Raw genomic sequence first — 20,422 nt, 5'->3', positions numbered from 1 at the left:
GGTGAAGGTCAAATGAGGTCGAGCCCTAACCTGACAGGATTGGTGTACAAACAGGAAGAAAAAAACATTAAAAAGCGCCATCTCCACACACATGTAGAGCACAGGTCATGTGAGTACATGGCAAGAAGACGGCCTTCTGCAAGACAGGAAAAGAATCAGCGCCAGAAACCAAATTTTCTGGCACCCTGATCTTGAACTTCTAGCCTCCAGAAAATAAATTTCTATTTGTAAGCCACCCAGTCTGTGGTATTTTGTTAGGACAGACCGAACAGACAAATACATAATTCAACCATCTTGAATTGGTTTAAGCGCTAGGAAAACAGTGAAGCTGGTGACCACTTGAGCATAGATAGATTCGCTTTTTATGCCCCTGACCTATAACATAGAAAGTAAAGCTGAATATAGATCTTTAAAGTACAGAAAGGGTAGAATCAGTCAATTCTGGGTCCTCTATGACATGTCAGAGTTGGGGGAAGAAAAAAAGAATTTAATAAATGTACACTAAACCATAAGCGTGTAAAATCTATTTTAAAAAAGTGTAGTAGAGGCAGGAGAACTTATTATGCATGCCTGGGAAAGAAGAACACTTTTCTTTCAGCTGTACTCCATTCATGCTATGTTTCCCCTGCAAATCTAGGGTAAAATAAGGAAGCTTAAAAGCTACAAGGCACCTATTTCCCACATAGCAAGGACCAAGATGAAACCCCAAAAAGCTTATGTAGCCTATATTCCTTAGGAAAAGTAAGACTTGGGGGAGCAAGCAACAGGGAAGCAAGGCAATAAACTCACAAAAGTTAGTAAAGAATGCTTGGTGTTGCTGTGATCACACCTCTCCACACTCACCGTCAGAGTGCCCTTCTTTGGAGAAAAGCAAACAGGAAGCTTCACATAGGTTAACGACATGTGAAGGTTGCCAATCACTTTAAATCATACCATTTCCCCGAAAATAAGACCTAGATGGACAATCAGCTCTAATGCGTCTTTTGGAGCAAAAATTAATAAGACCGGTCTTATTTTACTACAAGTCTAGGTCTTATGATATGATATGAGATGAGATATGATATAATATAACAGCGGGTCTTATATTAATTTTTGCTCCAAAAGACACAGTAGAGCTGATTGTCCGGCTAGGTCTTATTTTTGGGGAAACATGGTATTACTTATTACAACTAAAAGGTGAATTCCCAGTTAAGGATGGGGAAGGAGAACATTACCATCACCTTCACTTAATAGAATTCTGTAATTTATGACATTCATATATATTCACTCATTTGATCCTCACATTAGTTTTTTAAGAAGAGCAAGATCAAAATTAATTCCATTTCACGGAAGGACAAATCGAGACAGAACAGATAAGCTCCACATCAAGTCATGAGGCAATTAAGTGGTACAGCTAGGATTGGAGCACCCAAGTCTCTTACCCGCTATATCCAGTTACCTTTTTACCATCTATGCCTCCTACCTAACCAGAGGTTAGCAGGATAACCTAAAAAGGTTATTATACACTATAGTTTATCCATTAAATAGTATAAGGCTATACTTTTAAATTTGCAATAGCCACAAGATACTTACTAATGAAAAAGAGGAAAACAGTAACTTTATACTGAAGGGAGCTGGCAGACATCACCTTAACCTGATGTGATGAGAGTTAACATTACACGTACACATGTAGATCATTCCCCTGATACGAGGCACTGAGAAGGGCATATAATTTCTGTGGTATTTTTGCAGAGGTGGGGAGACAAGGGGGCGGGGAGAAAGAGAAGAAATGCATAACCTGAATCTAATTATGAAGGAAAACTAACCAGTACTCTTCAAAAAGAATCAAAGTCAAAAGAAACAAAGAACAATTAAGAAACTGCTCCAGATTAAAGCAGACTCAAGAAACATGGCAACTAAAAACAATCTGTAATCCTGGATTCGATTCTGAACCAAAAAAAAAAAAGGTGTTCGTGGGAGCACTGGCAAAATCTGAATAAGATCTGTAAACTAGTTAGTAGAATTTTATTAATATTAATTTCTTAATGTTGAATATTGCACTGAAGTTATATAAAATGCTAACACTTGGAAAAGTTGTATGAAAGTTATATTGGAACTGTACTATTTTTATAACTTTTTCCTAAGTTTTAAAAGTATTTCAAAATACGTTTTAAGTTTTAAAAAACTACAGATATTTGCTTTGAAAATAAATGAAAATCACAGATGAATATACACATAATACAAACATTGAGAACTTATTAATTTTTTGATCACAGAAAAATTCTCATTACACATAAATGTACCAGGTTTCCAAGACAGAAAGTTCTCAAACAATAATCGATTTCACTGTACTTAATTCTGAACTACATAGGGGTAAATTTCTCTTATTCTTAGGCTTTGTTTAAATGATCAGCCATCACGAAAGACACGATGCTAACAATTTACTAGTTTTAAGACACTTCCACTAAATTATAAAAAGTTATATAAAAATTCTTTTTCTTGTAAATATAACAAATTAAATAAAATTTAATACTTCGTCACCCCAATAAATTAAAAATAAATTAAAAAAAAATTTAATACTTCACAAATATTATATGAGTTTCTTAAGATATAATTACATTTCTTAGATGGTCCCTTTCTGGATTCACTTATAGTATGTAATGCGATCGAAAAAGCTATGTAAAGACACAGATTTGTATGCACAGAACAAATTGTTAATGCATTGTTTTTCAATATGTGTAGTGCCCAGACAATCCCTTTAATAACTGTAACTTTCATGACTTGTCCATGGTAGGTACTCAAAGGGTACCGAGTAAAGATATTCAACATCATTAATTATTAGGGAAATGCAAATTAAAACCACAGTGAGGTACCACCACACACCTAGTGCAATCTCTAAAATAAAAAAATGTCAGTACTAAATGCTGATGAGGATCAGAACAGGAACTGTCATTCACTGCTGGGGGGAATGCATATGGTATAGCCCCTTTGGAAGGCAGTTTGGTAATTTCTTACAAATCAACTCACATTTCAAAACACTGTTTTAATTCTTTTTAAGGGTACAATTACCTTAATTTCTCTTTAATTAATTACGTTATTCTCAAGTCTAAAATGGGAATAATGCAGGTGATTAACCATTATTATAGCACAGTGACGTGAAGATTCACACATGATACAAAAGACTCAACCTTGAAAGAAAAAAATTCTAATTAGACTCCATTATATTTTTAAGTACTAGAGTTCAAAGTCATTTCCACAGACTGTCAATTATCCAATGACCCAAATCTCAACGTCTAGTTTTTAACTGATAAATAACTGAATTCCATTGTCTTAGAGAGAAAAATTTCTTAAAAATAAGATCAGAGATAGGCAGGTTAAGCATGTAATAGGCATTTTGCAGAAACACTTTAAGGAGTATGAGAAACTAAAAAAGTATCATGGGATACATACATTTATTTATGTACACTTTCTGAACATAAACATGCAATTATCTTACCAAATTTAGGTGTAAGTTTTTTTAGGGTTACATGCAGTAAGACACAGAAATGCAGACTTTGAAAACAAAGAAGGCAAGAATTTAACCAACAAAAGGTTTTTAACTGAAGTATTTTTTTTTTCTTTTTCTTTTTTTTAATTGGGTAACTGTGTTTTTTACAGGACCAGTCAGCTCCAAGTCAAGTTTTTGTCCTTCAATCTAGTTGTGGAAGACACAGCTCATCTCACGTCCAGTTGCCGTTTTCAAACTAGGTGCAGGGGGGGCGGGGGGCACAGCCCACCATGCCATGCGGGAATTGAACCGGCAACCCTGCTGTTAAGAGCTTGCCCTTTAACCAACTGAGCCATCCAGGTGCCCCTAACTGGAATATTCTCATTGATGATAATCATTGTAGTTTTATTTATACAACTTATATAACCTGAAATGCTTAAGTTATAAATCATGTTAAAGAAAATCTATTTCTGAAATTTAAAAATAGACAATAAAATTAGAATCTAGACAATAGCTACTATATAACTTAAGGGGCACGGAAAATATAGCAAGTTGCAATTTGTAGAACAGCCACTAGATGGTAGTGATTACAAATAAATCTATGCTCATTAAAACAAATAAGCTCAAGCACTTGCCTAACCTACCAGAAAAATACAAGGAAAGAAAGATGAAAGGTAATGTATAGGTTTACTCTTATAACAGTGTGATAGTTGTAGAATAGGAAGCATAAAAATATAAATTATAAAAAAATAATTCAGTAAAAATTTAGTAAAAGTCAGATAACTTACATTGATTAAAAATACATTTATATTTACATTAATTAATACACACCACTGGCCAAAAATAAAGTCAACCAAGTGTCTAGGTTATCAAGCATTTACAACACTGTTACATCAGTGAAATGTTTTCAAATCTAAAAACTAAAAACTAAAAAGAAGATAGAATTTACTGAACTATAGAAATAGAGAAATTACAACTTAGCTGTGAGTCCAATTAGATGATAGCAAATAACATGTTTTTATTCCTAAGAAACAGGTATTCCTATTACAAATAGTACAATAAATTTAAATTCTTTTCTACTTAAAGAGTAAATGTTTATATAACTCTTATAAACAAAATATGTGGGAAGTGTGTTATCAATATAAAGGGTTACAAACTGAACTAAGAAAAAAAGCAAGGTTCACTAGACTAACAGTAAAAAAAAAAACAATAGTTGTTTGTAGCTAACGTGTTCATTCATTTCTAGTTCATCATACCTAACACCAAATATGGAAGAAGAAAACAAAAAGTTTGGAAAGGAATGATCACTTACTGAAAAACGCCAGCATGAAAATCCCATCGTTACCCACTCTGAGCTGCTCTGCATCACTGAAGTCATCTCTTGGTGGACACTCTTCCTCCTGAATCTGTAAAACATATGACATTAGAAGAGTTCACTAAAATAGTTAAAACTTTATTACCTTAAATGTAAAGGTAAGAATTTAAATTAAATAAAATACCCTCAATTTGTTGTATAGACAAAATAAGAATGAGTACAATGTCTAGCACATAGTAAGTACTCAAAAATATTAGCAAGTATTAATTTTTCATGGGCACCCTTGTAAAGAGTAACTTTAAAGTTAAAAAAAGATAAATATTGAATAACATCAAATTAATGAAAATGGTATCCAGAAAGATAGATGTGGCATTGCTGCATTAGTGTCAAATGGGAAATAAGAACTTTCATAATCAGTGGTGAAATATAAATGGGTACAATCTCTAGGGTCGGCAATGCGGCAATATTTATCAAAAATAAAAGTGTACACACCCTTTGACCTAGCAATTCAGCTCTTCAAATACATTGTTTAGATATACACATATACGCCCACTTAAACTCATGGTTCCATACTGTGTGTGGAGACATCGATTGGCTCTCTTTGAGTTACCCTGTGGGAACTGAGACTTGGGGAAACTGGTGTGAGAATATGTTAATACTCTGGTTACTACTATTGATGTGAATAATAATAAAGTTTTGGTCTCTGACCCAGCAGTCTCATGCCTTCTGTCAGCATACACAAAACTGACAAGCTAATCAGGTAGCTTGCAAGTATGGTAAAATCTCAGATAATTCACAGTTCTTGACAGACCAATGAAATAAACTATTGCTTATCTATCTGGTGAAATTCAAAAAGCAATGTAAAATTTTAAAAATAAAAAAGAGCAAAAACTTCTTAATATTCTCATGACAATCTCCAAAATACATTAAATGCAAATTGCCTATAATACAGTAAAATTGTTTGTAAGAATAATTTTTGTGTACAAAAATACACGAACATATTAATGGATTTGCTTGTAAATATAGAGAGCATCTCTGAAAGTATAAAGAAAACCCGTCATCACTGATTGTCTCTACTATTCAACAAATACTGATGAAGTACCCGTTTTACACAAGACTTAGCTTCCTGGTACCTGGGATACATGCGCATACATGAAACAATGATGCTCGCCTTTCTAGAGTTTATATTCCAGTGATGGGAGCCAGAACAAAAACATAATAAATAGGTTATTTATACAATTATTAAAAGGTGCAAATGCTCTGAAAAAAAAGGATGGTTTAGGAATGCTCGGATGCTATGGGTTACAGTATTCAATACGGAGGTCAGCAGGCCTCACTGAGGCCCTAAGACAGGATGGTACCTGGCATGTTAGAGAAACCGCAAGGTTCAAGTAGAGTGAATAAGAGAACTAGGAAGAAATGAGGTCAGGGAGTCCACTGAAAGACTTTGGATTTTACTGAGAGGTCTTACAAAGTTGTGATCAAATGAGTGACATGACTTGATTTACATACTCATATACATAATCTCCATTGGGTAACTGATGTTTCTCCTTCTGAGAGGGAAAAGGAATAAATAACTTGGGGTTTACTGTCTTCACGTATGTGCCCAAAGCTATTTATGTTGACGTTTACCTGTGTGTGTGCTGGAGGATGAGAGTGGGAGCAGGTATGGAAAGGGTTGTAGCCAATGAAAGAAATCCATCCAGGAAAAATGCTCACTTACCAGAGAATCTACTTGCTGGGCTCTGGCCTGACGGCGGCAAGAGGAGAATGCTATTCATAGAAACACCTCTCCCTCTGACTCACTCTCTCAGCCCTTAGCTAATTCTAGCTGTCCTAGGTGAAGTGATTTTTTCCTGAACAAAATGGGATGAATTCAGGAATCTGAAATAACATCTGAAAGTCTGATGCAAGGGAAAAAAGGCAAGAAACCTTGGTCCTGCTTGCAGCCAAACAAAAATGTAAATAGTTTCTGCCTTTTACTGGGCTGTAAATAGCGCACATGTATCTCATTGATTCTCCATTACTGTGACAGCCACTCCTTTTACCAAAAGAAGAAATAACGTGTATGCATATCATTCACTCTCAATTATATTAATTACTAAGACAGGAGAATGAGGGAGAAAGGGCAGATAGAATCCTTGACTATCATTCAAAATTCTAGGGTGGGATGTGTTAAAAGGACAAAAAAAAGTGAACTGACAGCATAACTTGAAGGCCTTGTAATTTATTTCTCTGTGCTTTTTAACCTACCTTGAGTTCATTCATAGAGTCACTAGACTATAATACATAAAACATAAATAGGAAAAAAAAAGATGATTTAGGATTATAGTGATGAACCACCGAATGTAAACTACATAAGGAGGGAAAAAGGGACATCGACAGTGAAGAAGTTGATGGACTTAAGGTCTAGGGGAAAGAGACAAAGTGTTAGGGTAGGGCAACTGGGTTGAGTGAGTCAGAAGGATGGGAGGTGAAGGTCTGAACATGAGATGCCTGAAATCAAATATTAGGAAGTGATAATTAAATTGGTAAAGTAAGTAAGGTCTAGGATGACCATAAGCCAAGATGAAATTAAAGGGAAGATCCAAAGAAACAAATAGAAATATGGAGGTCTCGGAATGAAGAAGGTGAATTTAACTAAGAGAATACTAATTTCACTAAAAAAAAAAAATGATGACACACATAAGCAGTAGTAAAATACTACCAAAAGAAAAAAAAAAAGCTACAGGGACAAACACTCAAACACAGACTACTGTTTTGATATTAATAAATGTACATATCAATTATAAAAATAATACTCTCAAAAGGAAATAAAATGGTCTTACTCTTTGAGATGTTTCTGCTGCTGCAGCTGCCATTGCAGCAGCTTTAGCCTTCTCAGCTTCATCGTATGTTGGAAGAGAGGTAGCAACACTGTAGGGAGGTGGCACAGGGTAAAACTCACTATAAACTTCTGTATCTGAAGAAAAAGAATTGAAATAGGATAACCATTAAAATGCACTATTTGACAGAATTTTTATAACCAAAAACATGATTTAGTAATTTACAACAGACCGTTAAAGGCTATTAGTGCTACTGCAGTCCTATGTCATAAGCTATATAACATATGAATTACTACTATAATCATATGTATTATTTTAGTCCTGTATTTATTACAAAGAGAAAGAACTGATAAATATTATCTAAAGTGACACACAAAACACAAACCTCAAGAATGAGATTTTGAAAAGGAGTGCAAGACAAGGGAGGCAAGCAACGCTGCTACTATGCGGAAAGGATTTACTTGCCCATAATCTCACAGCCAAAAAAAATAGAAATATCAGAAATAATAATGGCAAACACTTACATAGCACTAACCATTTAATATACCACTTCTATGTACATTATTCTTAGCAACTCGAGGTACAGAAAAAGTTAAGTGATTTGTCAGTATCACACAACCAATAAGTGGCAGAACCCAGGGATTTCCTGAATTCAAATACTTTGCTCTGATAAAAGGTTAATGTTCCTTCATGTCAGTTTTAGCAACTGCCCTAATCTCATATGCAAACTCAGTATTTCTCTTTGCTAAAAGATGGACATTTAACTCTTTTTCACTCTTGTCCCTTTCTCCTCCCATTTTCCCATCGACCTAGTTGCTTTCATTTTCTTTGTATAATTTTTCCCTCCCTAAATTTTGAACTATCTTTGAAATATGATCTCCAGAACAAGTACAGACTGTTTATAAAAAACAGAAACAAAAACCGCGCCACTCATTGCCAACATTACTAAAATGACACAGGTCAATCAATTGATTAGGCTTAGGCTAGAATCACTGACATGAAAAAACAGGTACATTCTAAAAATCGTACATACCACGTTTGATATAACTTCTCTGAGTTCCTCTGTTATTATATAACTACACTATTTACATTTTCTACATTGATTTATAATTTTCTCTACCTTTATCAGAATTTCTTGCGTTTCCAAAGTGAAAACACATTTTACGTTAGTAAAGCTTTTTCTACTGTGTTTTATGTACATAGACTTTAAAATAATTTTTTTAATGCTCTCTATAAAAGCTCAGGATCTGAAGTTAGGTGATTTTTAATCTAATGAGAGGAAGTGGTAGTCACTATATGATACTGAATGTTATCTACCAAAAGGCAGAAATCATAAATTCTTAGAAAAGATTATTTTTAGGATGTAAAAACACCATAAATGGTCAAGTAAATAGATTTCTTTAGTTGAAGTCTAGAGTAGAAGCAAAATTTAAGTAAAAATAATAGTTATAAATTTTAAAGTAGTACATTAAAATGATAAATCTTTAAAACTGGAACAATAATACATAATATCCAAGGAGACTAGATCTTTTATATTAACAACAGATATGTAAGTGTTTAAAAAGTTTTAAAGACCAAGATAGAAAAAAATACTCCCACCAGTAATAGATGAAAGTTGGGAAAGAGCACTAACTTGCTACAGCTTTAATTTTTCACTTGTTAATTTTATGTATTTTTCTTATACCATTTAAGGCAGTAGCTCTGAACCAGAGAATTTAAAGTCTGGGGAGCTGCAGCCCTAGCTCCTCTCCTTGGAAGTTACATTACCTCAAGCAAATCACTTACACACCACAAACTTCCACTTTCTCATTCATAAAACTGAGCCAGCAAGGCTATCACTTACTACTATGGGATGAAACAGAAGAGTATTCAGGGGATGCTGTAAACTGTGAAGCAATATACAAAGTCACCTACGTCTCTGAAACCAACCATCACGTGACCTGCTGAAGACAATAATCTCCACAGAAAACTGGCACTGCCCATGTTTAAAATATAACAACTGACCAAGAAGCTGAAGAAAAATACTATTAATAGTTTTCCCTAAACAGAGACCCAAAATTCTAGAATTACTCAGTTCTTGTGTTCAATTATAGTCATGAATGGCCTTTTAGTACAGATGTAGAAAAATAAGAAAGACCAATAATCACAAGAACAGAACATCTAGATATCTAGGCTCAACTTGTTTTACAGTGCAAATTTATCTACCTTTAAAAACGTCATGCTGCATTACCAAAACGATTCCAGATCACAGAAAAATGAGAAGCTTCTCAATTCATTTTATGGTGCTTCCATAATATTAATACCAAAACCACAAAGACAGTACATAAAGTAACTTATAGATCCCATTAATAAAGCTATAAAAACCTAAAATATTAACAAATCTATATCCAGAAGAGAAAAGAATATGAAGACAATCAGAATTTATTCCAGGAATACAGGGACAGATTAGCTTAAAGAAGAAATCTATTATAATAAATGATATGTATCATTACATGAAAAATTGAAGGAGAAAAAAATAATTTTATGATGAGGTACAGAAAGATGACTCCAAGGTTTCTGGCCTACTGGAGCCATTTATAGAAAGGGGGAAGACTGTAAAAAGAGGTTTGGTGGTGGAGGAAAAGGCAGTGTGTAGTTGAGGTGGTTTTAAACCTTAGTCTATTCTTTGAAACTCTTCACATCAAGAGGTGGAGACTAATTTCTCAATAGTCTTGAAAAATCACCAAACTTAGTGATTCATTTCTAACAAGCCAAATGTGGCACATATGACACTGTGTGACTTCGGAGGCAATGTCGTAACAGGTGCTGTAGCTTCCATATGGCTTACTCTCAGCATGCTTGTTCTTGGAACCCAGCCTCCATTCAGGGAGGAATCCCAGGACACAACACGAGGCTACACGCAGGTGAGGCTGAGGGTCTCTGCGAGACGGCCCTGGCTGAAGGCTGAAGCGTCAACCATCACACATGCGAATAAGAAAGCCTGCAAAACGCCTCCAGCCCCAGTCACCATCAGATGACCATCACATGAGGCCCTGGGAGAGAACTGCATAACTGAGCCCAGTTCACCTCAAACCTTGGGAATGTATAATAATAAATGAATGCCATTTTACTCCAGCAAGCTTGAGGCAGTCAGGTACACAGTAGTAGCGCTGGTAGCCACAAAAAGGGACTGCAATTTCACTTTTAACATCTTCTGTCATTCAAACAAGACATCAACAGGGATTTTCTCTCCTCAAGATTACCGTCAAATAAATCTAGGGTAGCAAATTCATTGCACTTTACTCTGGAACTTGTAAAATATTGAAGAAAAGTTAGCCTGTAATACATTTTAATAAGCACCAATCCAGCTGTTAAATCATATAGCCAAAGACAAATAAACCCGATATAAATCAACATAAAACCTGAGCTATTAAACACATTCCTAGCTGTTTCATACTAAAAACCATACCTGAAGTTGTAGGTCCTTCCACAGTAATGCTACTGTAAGGGGGAGGGGAGGGCTCCGTCTGGGGTCCTGATGCTGAAGGAGCCCCCTGCACCATCTGTGGTGCTGGGCTGGAAGCTGATGGTTGCTCTATGGCAGACGGTTCTGAATTATCCTCTTCATTGTGAAGCTAAGGGAACAAAGGAAAAAAGCAACATTAATGTGACTAATTGCTTTTTAATTTACACTGATTTTTACAGATCGCCTCAGGCAAAGGATTACTTTTTAGCTATAAAGTAAAATAGCATTTAAAAAGATGAACAAAATTTAAGAGACCTAATCAGTCAGTAAGTTTAGAATTTTGATAGCTTCTTTACAAAAATGAAGTTCAAATTGTTAAGAATTTATAAAGAAAAACATTCATGATTGCAAAGATTCAAGTTCATTCAATCCCACAGTAAATACTGTCTACCATGTATCAATTACTGTGTATTACAAAGCAAAGTAAAACTCCTAATGATATAACCACAATGCTATCTCTACTATGCCAGTATCTAGAATAATTCGAAATGTAAACTAAATTAATGAAATGAAATAACCACGTATAAACATTCCAAAATGTGAAATACTCTAAGGAATTTTTCCCATGTACCAAAAGAATGACTTATAAACCAAAATGAGTCAATATTATATAAAATTCCAGAAAATGTTCTTCACCACAACAAATTTAATGAAAGATCAGTAAGTGCTGGGTAATATCTTTAATAATTTAACTCATTGAATCCTCACAACAAACCTATGAGATAGAGACTGTTATCCCCATCTGACAGTTTAAAGGAATGGGGGGGAAACCTGGAAGTATAAAGACTTCAAGTAACTTGCCAAACATCCCAACAACTAGGAAGGGTAAAGCCAGGAATCAAACCCACGTAGTGTGGCTACAGCCTTCTGACTTCATTTATAGTCATCTTTTAAATGTTCATTCACTAGGAGTTGACAACAACTACACATAGGCAAACCAACCTGAGGTGAACCAAAAGTGTCAATACTCTAAAAATTAATCACTCATCAAAAAGGTACTATAATTGATCCTTAAATATATTTGGGAAAGTGGTCTTATTAAAATATTTTAAGACACTTTTAAAACAACTTAGAATCTTGATTTGAAGAGAAACTACAGACTTTCAACATTATTCCATTTTCATATCTTAATTTATTCCTATTCCTTTGAGAAATTCAATGTTAAAAATAATCCCTCAAAGAAATTCTATCTGTACATACACAAATCTGACTGTTGTGATGTAATGAAATGAGCATGCATTTTGGAGTTTTGAAAGAAGAGCATGCAAATTCTTCCTCCACCTTTTAGAGGGTTTGATAAACGTATCTTCCAGGTGCCTCGGCATCTCCATGTGTAAATTCTGAATGCTGCCAAAATCCTCGTAGTATTGTAAATAATATTTGGAAAGCATCAATCATAACGCCTAACACACAGAAGGCAGTTAATAAATACTAATTCCCCCTTCTTCCCTTTTTTTTAATATACTTTAATTCACGAACTCTATCAGTCCAGTAAGTAGTCACTCACTTGCCTGTAAAGGATAAAAAAGTATGTAAAGTAAAATAGGTCAATTTACTTCACTGCTGTTTGCACGTCTCTTGGTAAGTGATCACCCTAGCAAAATGATTTTGTGAGTTAATAAATGTATTATAATTTTAATAAAACTGTCATAAACATACCTCAAATTATTTCTCAAGTTAATAAAACAACTTTTTCCATAACACCAAGGTTTATGTAATAAAATCTACTCAGAGAAATTGAATTCTAAGGTCAAATAATCAATAAAGTGAACTTTGTATGAGTTTTAAATTTACTTGTTGCACTTTTTTTCTCATTTATTTATTTAAACTTTTTTTATTAGTTTCAGGTGCGCAAAACAATGTACTAGTTAGACATTTATCATTTATATCCCTCACACAGTGACAACCCCCTCCCCCCCTCCACTACCCCTCTGACATCGCACACAACCATTACATTTCCACTCTGACTAGCAGTACTTTGCCCCAGTGTCACAAAGCATTTCCCATGTTTCCCATTACAGGGTACCCAGGGGAATTCCTAATTGAATCATCTTTGATCATACTTTTAAGAGCAATAATGTGAGATGAGCAAGTTAAGGCAAACAAAAGTAAAGTACAGATAATACACTAGCAACATCAACTAAACAATTCAGTAATAGTGAAGGTGTCAAAGGGGAAACCACTTTTCCAATCTACTATTAATGCTGCAAATGTAGATGAACTGTACTAAAGAAAAAAGTCTTATGACAAAACAGCTCTCCTCTAGTTCTTCACAAGAAATATTCCTTACACATCAAATACATAAATGTGTTCCCCATAATGACTAACTTATTTTTAAAACCTTTCAAAATTTATTCAAATAACTACAATAAAAATATAAACTGCAGACACTTTTACATATCATCTCAGAAATAAACCTCTGGTATTTCTAAAACATGCCCTAATTTTATTTCAACTGCCCTACCTAACACCTCTAGTTTTGTTTTTACAAAATTATAATACACAGTGAACATCTGCTATATGTCAACAGTAAAACCCAGTAACCCAGTCAACAATCCCTCCTCACTATAGCACAGAACTGACAATTTACTTTCAATGCAACATTATAATTTTGATATTTTTGGCGCCTCAATAAATTAACCTATGCTTGTCTTTTAACTAAATTCAGGGAAGCACTCAAATCAATTTACATGTTTCTCAAATAAGATAACACCATTTGTGGAAATTTTTTCTTTATCACTGTCCCATAACGGTTCTATGTTGCTTTTTAAAATGATTACCTAAACAGCAAGAGCTGGGGGTGGGAGGGAATGGGGTGGTACCTACATACGAGTATAGAGCACCCCATGAGTCGCTGGAAAAAAACTCCTCCACGAAGAAAACGAGCAAAAACTGATCAAATAAAATAAAAACTCATCAAATAAAAAGCAAATAAAGAGAAAAGCAATGGGAAAAGACATGGTGGTTAGCACTGAATTCTTTTAAATACAGAACTAATGCTAAACATAGAGCTAAGTACTAAATAGCTACTGGCAACGAAGAGCAAACATTACATACCCTGAAAAAGTAAAAATACAAGCAACATAAAATCAGGCTCTGGGGAAAGAAGACATGAAACTATTAGGACTACTCACCTCATCTTTCACAGCAGGGGTTTAATCTCTAATATCTAAAATTAAAACATGCTTATCAATAGCCACCTATTTAATATTTAAAAAATTTTTAATTAAATTTAAACATGCAGTTTTTTTCAATTATTCCAATTCCTTACTGATTTTTATAATCTTTATTGTAGTGAAATCCTACAAAACCTAATAGCTCTGTGGAAAAAAAAGTCCTTTATTGAGAATTCAGCAATTTTTAAGGTATTTTCCTTGCTCTATGGTATTTAATTTAAATTATATTTAAACAAATTCATATTTCATATTCTCATTTTTAAAAATAACAAAAATAGCATTATCCCATTCTTAACCTTCTTCCTATCTATAAGCACAAATGGAATGATGTTCAACAAATGTTAACAGAAATTATTCCTGGTGGGTAAGATTTGGATGCCTAGACTGCTTCTTTCTTTGTACTTATACTGCCTGTATTTTAAAAAATAAGTACATATCACTTTTTATAAAAATTAAAAAGGTCATCACAAAAAACACACTTTAACCTAGTAATTCTCATTTTAAGACTACAGCAAAAAAAAACTAATCAGACACTTAAAATAGGATTTTTTTTCATGATTTCAAGCATTCTTTATTAGACTAGATTACAATTTAGTCATATATGAGATGTGATCACAAAATACAGTGGCTGTTTTAAAAAAAATATTACAGTAAACAACACATTGTCATTAATCCCTCTAAAATTCTCCCCCTCGCTTTGAACACACTTATCCCATCACTCTCACCACTTTCTGAAGCAGTTCTAGAAGTCCTCTTTCATGGTGTCTTTAGTTACGCTGTCGTGGCTGCCTCAATATCCTGAATCATTTTGACTTTGGGGAAGAGCCAGAAGTCACTCAGCACCAGATCCAGTGAATAAGATGGATGAGGACACACCATAATGTTTTTATTGACAGAAATTGCTGTACCAGAAGCAATGTGTGACACGAAACATTGTCATGATGGAGGATGATTTAAGGCACAATTCTCTCACACCTTCTCTCAACCGTAGCTCACACCTGACTGACCTCACCGAACAAACTGAAACTTGTCACACACTGTTACTAAGGTTTGATGGGCCTCTTCCCTTATTGAAGATCCCTGCCTTTCTGTTGGATGGTACTCAGCGACAGCATTCACTGTTATTTCTTGATCACAACGGAAAGGCTCCGTGTCACACACAGCTTCTGGTACAGCAATTTCTGTCAAATAAAAAGATCATGGTGTGTCCTCATTCACTTCCCAAAGTCAAAATGACCATGAAAGACAAATGTTATTTGAATCGATTCAGGACTTCGAGGCAGCCACGACAGCGCAAGTAAAGACACGCACGAAAGAGGACTTCCAGAAATGCTTTCAGAAAGTAGCAAGAACGATGGGATAAGTGTGTTCGAAGTGAGAGGGAGTATTTTGAGGGGGATTAATGGCACTGTGTCTTTTACTGTAATTTTTTTTTAATTTAAACATCTACCATATTTTTATAACACCCCATAAATGCCCTTTAATTTTATTATTTTTGTCTACAATTATTCTCGCACTCAGGAAGGACACACCTTTTTTTGTTTTGTTTTGTTTTGTTTTTTAATTTCTTTTCAACCTAGGTGCTTGAATTTGGAGTTCAGATAGTAAGTATAATTGTTGTAGCCATGGTTGTAACATTTGTTTTTCCTCCCTTTTTCATTTTTATTTTCCAATTACAATTGACATTCAGTATTATTTTGTATTAATTGCAGGTGTACAGCATAGTAGTTAGACATTTGTATAATTTATGAAGTGATCCCCCTGATTAGTCTAGTACCCACCTGGCACTATAAAACAGGATTTATTTATAAAGCTGTTCATCATAATAATGGAAAACCGGAAACAATCTATTCATCCAAAATAGAACAAAAACACTGTAACAATACAATAGAACAGCAGACATTTAGGGTGGTGTTTCGAAAGGATACTTAATGACCTAAGGAAATGCTCATGATAACAGTGTTAAGGAAGTAACAAAATTGTGTGTGTGTATGTGTGTGTGTGTGTGTGTGTGTGTGTAAATTATATATTATTCCAACTTTAAATAAAACAATGTTAACAGTTTCAAAATGAGAACAGGCAAAATGGGTAGCATTAAAAGTTGTTTGTTATTTTCTTGGTGTTTTTTTTTTTACTTTTCTATATTTTTTCCAAGTTCTCTGGAACAGAGATGAAAGCAAAAAAACATTTTTTGTGTGTGTTCTTAATGTAGGGCAGAAAGTGATACGCTAAAGAGATTTCCATCTGTGCTTAAAGGAATAAGTTTCTGTAAGTTAAAAAACTAACTGACATTTGTAAAATTTCTCAATGATACTGAAAAAACAAAAAATTACCAGACTCCACACCCATTCAATAACCTTTTATAACCATTATCTTTACAAGAAAAGAAAGTCAGGTACATAAACACAGATATGATCATGTTTGCTATTTTCCATCAGCCAGATAACATTACTAATACACAAAGTATCACCAGCACATATCCATTTTAATGTGTGATGATTTTCTAATGAAACCCATTTTCAAGGTTAAAATGATTCATAAGGGCTTTTTGTCTCCCACCTAACAAGAGTTTTATTCGTGGTGCCCTTTTGCCTTAACTGTCAATCATGTTATATATTCATCTACGTAACCTACAAAAGCATTCTGTTTTCACAGCAATACTAGCTTTTCTCTGGACTTCAATTGTGAGGATGGCACACTGACATTGTGAGCAACACGCCACCCATGTTCCGACCGCTTTACTCAACAACCTATCTGATAAAGGACTCTGCAAAGTTTCCACAAACAACTCCATGAGAAAATACAATGCTCACTCAGTACCCAGCACAGCAGCAGTAAGCTACTGTGACAATAAATGTTGTGTTGGTCAGTTTTCTTCCACTGCAGCCCTATGTATAAGTATAAACTAAACTCTAGAAATCAGGTACTTTCACAATATTTAAATGTTATTTGGTAGGAAAGTGCAAAAATGATAGGGACATGTCACAAGGATATAGGAACAGATGGAAGAGGCTCCCACTGGTTAAATCTGGGATGATATGAACCTCAAAATAAATGCTGATCATGTAAGATTATAACCAACAGAATAAAACAAAAACCCATGAATTCATACTGACAAATAAATATATAAGTTGGAGGTAAAGGAAAGTTCTTCCTTATAGAATTCTAAATAATAAATGTAGAACAAATGACACAATTAGGAAATCACCAATTGACAACCACCATAGATATAACTCTCTTAGACAACAACAACCAATGAATTCTAAAACCAATGGGTGAACGTATAATTTCTTTAAGGACATTTGTGGACTATACTACAACATAACTGACATGAACCTTTCCTAAACATGTCATGAAAGACAGAAAAAAGATTGAAGAACTGTTCCAGATTAAAAGACATCGAGACACAATAACAATAAGTAAGCACAATATTTAATTATGAACTAGACCCTGATCATTTAAAAAAAAGGGGGGGGGTCTTTTGCTATAAAAGGCATTAGTAAAGAAACTGGTAAAATTTTTTTGTAGATTATAGTATTGTTTCAATGTTATTGATTTTGATAATTGCACTGCAGTTTGTTAAGACAATGTCTTTGTTTTTAGGAAATATACACTGGAAAATATTTAGATGGAAAGGGATAGAATGTCTGCCATTTACTTTCAAATGTTTCAGAAAAAATATAATGTATGTATATACATATATATAAAGAGAATATCACAAAACAAATGTAATAAAATGTCAATATTTAAGGAAACTGGGTGAATGCTATATAGGAATTATTTGCACTATCTTTCCCACACTTTTCTGTAAGTCTAAAATGATTTTAAAATAAAGTTAAAGAAAAAAACAAAATGCTATATATAGGCATGGAAATAGAAAAGTATATTGGATAAAAACAAATAGATTATCTTAATACTCTGCGATCCAACTTCTAATAATTTCCACTCTATTGCTAGAAGCCCTGTATGATCATTAAAAACCTCTACACTTTCAGGGACTTCACAAAATGATTTCTCCACATTTAATCCAAATCCAGTTTTCCCTGGATGGCACTACAAGAATGTTAATATTCACACAAGTCTCCCCTACCTGGAAACAAGATGACAAGGAAAATGTTCTTGAATATCGCCAATACTATTATAGATAAAGAGCCTCTCCTCGAGTTCACATTGTCTAGACTCTGCCAGACCCTCTCTCATCCTGGTCTTATTAGTGTTTACGAGGGTCCGAATCATTCTGCAGTAAGACTTACAAACCAGCTCCCTATCCCCTCTACCTTAAATCCCACTATAATACAAGGCAGCTAAACCCGCTCCACACCTCAGCTGTAAGACAGGAAGTAGCAGTCATAGCAGCCAGAGTTGAGTGGTCCAGTAACGACATCAGTTCTCTCCTCCGACCTGATCACCATCTAGAACTGCTTCTCCTAGAAAACATGAGATTTCTACATCTTCCTGGCTTTTACCTTTCTCACTCCCTTCCTTTCACAAAATCTATCCTTTGGGCCCTACATTTGCCGCCATCTGGTTACTTCCTATACTATGGAGCCTGGACTATAAAGTGAAAAGCTTGCAGGACATTCATCCTCCATTTCCCAGTTCCTGTATCTTCTGGCACACCTACGCCACTGAGACCCAATCTGGGGCAAGTCCGTCTACTACGTCCTAGTAGGAGGAAAACAGATCACATAACCTTGTAGACGGGTGCCAGTACAAATTTAGTTTCTAATTCCAGCAGGGCTGGCTGTGAGAACTAGTCATCAGCACGGCAGGTGTTTCAGCTCTGCTGCTCTCCTATTCCCCCACTTCCAACCATGGAACTCTCAGTCAAACGTCTTTGCTTCCTACTGCACAGAGGAAAACAGGTTTTCAAGCAAAACTCCTTCCAACTTATCTCTGCTGCGTCATTAAATTTAGCATTATGGCATCCATCCTAATTTATATTCTTTGCTTCTAAATGCCAGACAACTGTACAGAGAAGATCCTGCCTCCCAAAGTATCATTTTTCCTTTAAATAATGTCTCTCCTTTTCTCCCCTAACTTCTCTCTATCGCATATATATTCTATTCATGCCGTACTGAAAAAAGAAAAAAACCTTCACCCAGCTAAAATTAAAATTTTTTTCTCATGCTTTTTGAACTATTTCCATCTCTCCTTTCTTTTCTTCAGTGACAAACATCTTAAAAGAAAAAAAAAAGATATCCACCCTCATTCTGCACGCTTCTAATGCTCATTTCAACTCCCTAGTCCATTACCATTTGGCTTTCACTCAAACAACTCTAAGAACACTGACCTCCTAATTGTTAAACCCATAAACCTTTTTTCAGTCCTCAACCTACCAAATATCTTTAATATATTCAACACAGTTCAGTGCATTCTGTTTTTTCTTTAGCTTCCAAGGAACTATTCCTTTCCGGTTTTCCTCCTATTTTTAACTATTCATTCTTGTTTCTTTCGTTGGGGTCCTGATTTTCCTCTGCCAACTTTAAAGTCTTAGCTAAAACTGAATCCTCTGACACACAGACTAAATGGTAGCTGAACAGTGTGTAACTGGTTTGATTTACTTTCATTTGCAAGGGCATAAGGCAACTAACCCCATGTAATACTGTTAAAGTTACTATTACAAGCATTCATTTGTCCTTTTAAAAATTAGTATGGTGTCCTGTCTTGTTTGATTTCATATTCTTTTAGATGATCAGGTAGTTGCTACAAGAATAAACTAGAAAAGAAGATAATTTGATGCCAGAAGATCTAAATTTAAAATATAGATCTACCACCTCCTAGCTGCATAACCTTGATTGGGTCTTTGAGCCTCATCTTCTTTCTGTGATCCATTAATTTATTCAGTCGGTCGGTTATCAATCAGTGACTCAACCAACTTTACTAAATGACTAACATGTTCCAGGTACTATATTGGGTACAGGAAATAAGTACAAATCTCAACCCAGCAATCTCTGGAACTTCTAGCTTCTAACAACTAGGAGCTCTGAGGCAACGCCATAATACAGTATGACTAGGGCTGCAACTCGGGGAATAAAAGAAAAAACCAGGGAGCTAAGACTAGCAAGGAACACCAACTTTCTTCAGATAAAGTGTTGTTCTTTCCGCAGTAAACACAGAGACGCTAAGAATAGA

General features: G+C 34.7%; 1 protein-coding gene across 1 annotated transcript in view; it reads right to left on the bottom strand.

Annotated features, from left to right (window-relative positions):
• Positions 1 to 20,422, bottom strand: part of NDFIP2 (Nedd4 family interacting protein 2) — a 49,575-nt gene that overhangs the window by 12,791 nt on the left and 16,362 nt on the right. Inside the window, exons 2-4 of the mRNA XM_033104518.1 lie at positions 11,055 to 11,220; positions 7,610 to 7,743; positions 4,779 to 4,872 (exon numbers count right to left, since the gene is read on the bottom strand). Coding sequence (XP_032960409.1) covers positions 4,779 to 4,872; positions 7,610 to 7,743; positions 11,055 to 11,220 — 394 coding nt within the window. The remainder of the gene's footprint in view (positions 1 to 4,778; positions 4,873 to 7,609; positions 7,744 to 11,054; positions 11,221 to 20,422) is intronic.

This window comes from Rhinolophus ferrumequinum, chromosome 4 (genome assembly GCF_004115265.2).
Source record: "Rhinolophus ferrumequinum isolate MPI-CBG mRhiFer1 chromosome 4, mRhiFer1_v1.p, whole genome shotgun sequence".
Taxonomy (NCBI): domain Eukaryota; kingdom Metazoa; phylum Chordata; class Mammalia; order Chiroptera; family Rhinolophidae; genus Rhinolophus; species Rhinolophus ferrumequinum.
This window is presented reverse-complemented; position numbering and strand designations above follow the sequence as displayed.